The sequence below is a fragment of the Perkinsus marinus genome (genome assembly GCF_000006405.1).
Source record: "Perkinsus marinus ATCC 50983 genomic scaffold scf_1104296953400, whole genome shotgun sequence".
Taxonomy (NCBI): Eukaryota; Perkinsozoa; order Perkinsida; family Perkinsidae; genus Perkinsus; species Perkinsus marinus.
This window is the reverse complement of record NW_003208464.1, coordinates 564-3,422: the sequence shown is the minus strand read 5'-3', so window position 1 is coordinate 3,422 and position 2,859 is coordinate 564. Positions and strand designations below refer to the sequence as shown.

The 2,859-nt window shown below is 49.3% G+C and overlaps 1 protein-coding gene across 1 annotated transcript; it reads right to left on the bottom strand.

Annotated features, from left to right (window-relative positions):
* Positions 1–2,136: 2,136 nt before the first annotated feature.
* Pmar_PMAR008220 (hypothetical protein) lies at positions 2,137–2,595 on the bottom strand (the record flags this gene model as incomplete). The annotated part of the gene is made up of 3 exons (XM_002776432.1): positions 2,137–2,190; positions 2,238–2,287; positions 2,334–2,595. The coding sequence occupies 3 exons, from the start codon at positions 2,593–2,595 to the stop codon at positions 2,137–2,139; spliced, it is 366 nt and encodes a 121-aa protein (XP_002776478.1).
* Positions 2,596–2,859: the final 264 nt, after the last annotated feature.

Sequence of the window (2,859 nt, the reverse complement as noted above, 5' to 3'; positions counted from 1 at the left end):
GGAATTTGCAAAGGAGACGAGTGGCAAATGCGAAACCAAATGTTACTCTCTCAGCGGTTCGGTTGAATCCGAGCCACAGGAAATGAGTTTAACAACTATTTGAGCTATCGTGGAGTGCATTACAGCGAATCTTTCCGCCACATTGTGGCGGCCACAATTCTAAAATAGCAGTTCAGCACAAACCGTGAAGTCGTAAGGCCTTTCCGTAACCAAACTGCTTACGTTACGTACGCCGTAACGTAAACCGTGAAAAGAAACGTTGCGCTGCCCATCTATAGTGTCCAACGAGATCCACCCGACTCTGACAACAAAGGCACCTTGCCAGCTGAGGTACTACAGTTAGATTCTGTCAGAGAAGGCCACATCGTCGTGGGTTTCGCTTATAGAGATGGTCATCGTGACTACGGAGTCAGAGCTGGGAGACAAGTTGACAACACGGTGTACCGTAGACCGTGTAAGGCCTGCCGCACACCGTACACCGTGTACGGTGCGCGGCAGGCTTACACCGCACAAGGTTGTGCGGAATCTTATTCATTGATAGCGTTTTAGGCGAAGTACGCGAGCTGATCGATGTTGTTAGAGCAGGAGGACCCCGGAATGAAGGGGACTTCTGAGGATCTTTCCTTTCGGTAGCATCGGGATATGTTTGAACTTCGATAGCGAGTCGTAAACATCTTCTGATGACTAACTCATCAATGATGAGTCATCATCTAGCGCCGATGCCACTGGCATCATGCCAGTGTTGGGTTGTTCACCAGTGGTGATTGGCTTGATCAAGAAGATGCTACACACTGGTTTGTATCGCTCGAGCATGGAACAAAGACTGTTGCCTGTATAGCCTTATCGTTCATTCTTCCAACAATCCTCATGGTAAGCCTGCTAGCTATCCTCGCTTTGGGTGCTGTCTGGTGCACAGGAGCCTTTTCATCAGGCTCCTATTACAAGAAGCTCGTGGATAACTTTCGCATACAAATAGATGCTTTGGGTGATTTTTTCATTTGGGAATATGCCTTCTGTCCCCATTTGCCGGTTGGTGTCTACGTGGGTGTTACAGGGAGCAACCCTTATACCGTCGCACCAAGCAGTCAGAAAGATTATGACGAGTTCTTCAGGTTCTTGATTAGCCAGTGTGGGGATGCGCTGAAAGGTAAGGGTATGCACAAGTTCACCTACGACAAAGCTAATGATACTATAAAGACGACTTTTCTGAGCAGCCCTCAAGTTCTCCAAGCACTGTTGGGATCATGGTCTCTAGACAACCATTACTATCTGCGATGTCTTACTTGTCGCACCTTATTCGTCAGTCCAAATAACAACAAACTGGTGTCCTCGCTTCACCGATTCACGAGTGAAAGGCTGCCACCTTGTTGAGCCTCATTTAGCCAACAAGGCTTGTCCTTAGTGACACAAACTAGCTTGGCGTATATTCCGAAGTCGTATGTTAGCTGGAAATGAATGATCGCTTTATGAATCCTCTATAAGCGATAAGACTATTTGGAAGAAACATTCATCACAAAGTCCCAATGGAGTTGAGAGCGAAAGGTGGAGACTGAGACCATAACAACAACAGTGCGGATGATATCTTGTAGCACTAGTAGCGGCTCACGTAAGCATCATTCCAGCACTCCGAACGTGTATGCTGCAGTCAGCATAATATCATATCCCAGAACTCCGAACGTGTCCGCTGAAGCCGGCATGATATCATAGTCATCGTCCTCCAGGGTAATTACCTCGACCGTCCCATCCCTACCCAAACAGTGGGTCATATCACACAGCTGAAAGCGATCCCTCACCACGCAGTGCTCTGAGTAAGAAGAGAGTTCACCCCTCTCGGAGTCGCCTGACATGTCCTCTCGGAGACCGAAGATCGACCTGCGAAAATCAATGCCACGCGCGAAGACCACCGTCAACCATTCCCAGCACCATCTCCCAAACGCCCGAGTTCCTCCTCAGCGGCCGAAACCATTCCTTTCAGAGCTGAGGTAAGATATCATTCAATTGCGGCTGCTTCTGTCACTGACATACTCTCCGTCGCCCCCAGCAGAGCTTTCAACCCTCCCCTCAACGTTAGCTTCTCTTCGTTATCCTTTCGAACGAGTTCGAGCTCTTCCACGACTGCTTCCAGACTAACTTAGTCTACTCCTCGGCCTCATCGAGAGTCGCCTTCTTTTTCCAGTTCTCAACTTCCGCCTAAAGAGAGCGTCGACTCCCGATGCCCGACCATGAGGTAGTATCACCCTGGAAGCCGCGATGCGATCAAGGTCCGCTGACCATGAGTCGACTGCTACTAACATGATGGGATAGTTAACCCGATCCTCCTATACGAGACTCACTTCCCTTTTCAAACCGCCAAAGCTTCGCCATTACATCGTCCAGTAGATCCGGAGGGCTTGCCTCCCCAGCTGCCCTCGAGATCATGGTACTCGGAACAGGCAGCTTCTCGAGACAGTTGATCGGCTGCTTCGACACCTTGGGATTGCCGCTTCTAGAACACTTCGCCTGACTCCTATCGTCTGCTGCTCCTCTCACTCGACCTCCACTAGCAGTATTAAAGTCCTCTACCTTTTCTGTCTCAGCTTCCTGCTTACAGACCATCCTCAGCGTACTGAAAACCCCTTCCTTTGAACAAGCCTTGTAGTGCCTATATCCTTGAGATGAGCAATAGTACCTGCAGGTACTGTAAGATAGGGCATCCTGAATGGCAGCACTACCAAAAATGCACTTTTTGGGCCATGTGTGGGCACTGTTTTGGCCGACCCGTCTATGGGGGTCGTAAGGGGTGGCCGTTCTTTCATTCTTTCTCTCAGAAAGAACGGCGATTTTTCCTGGAAGAAAGAATGCCTATTTTTCCCCGGAAAA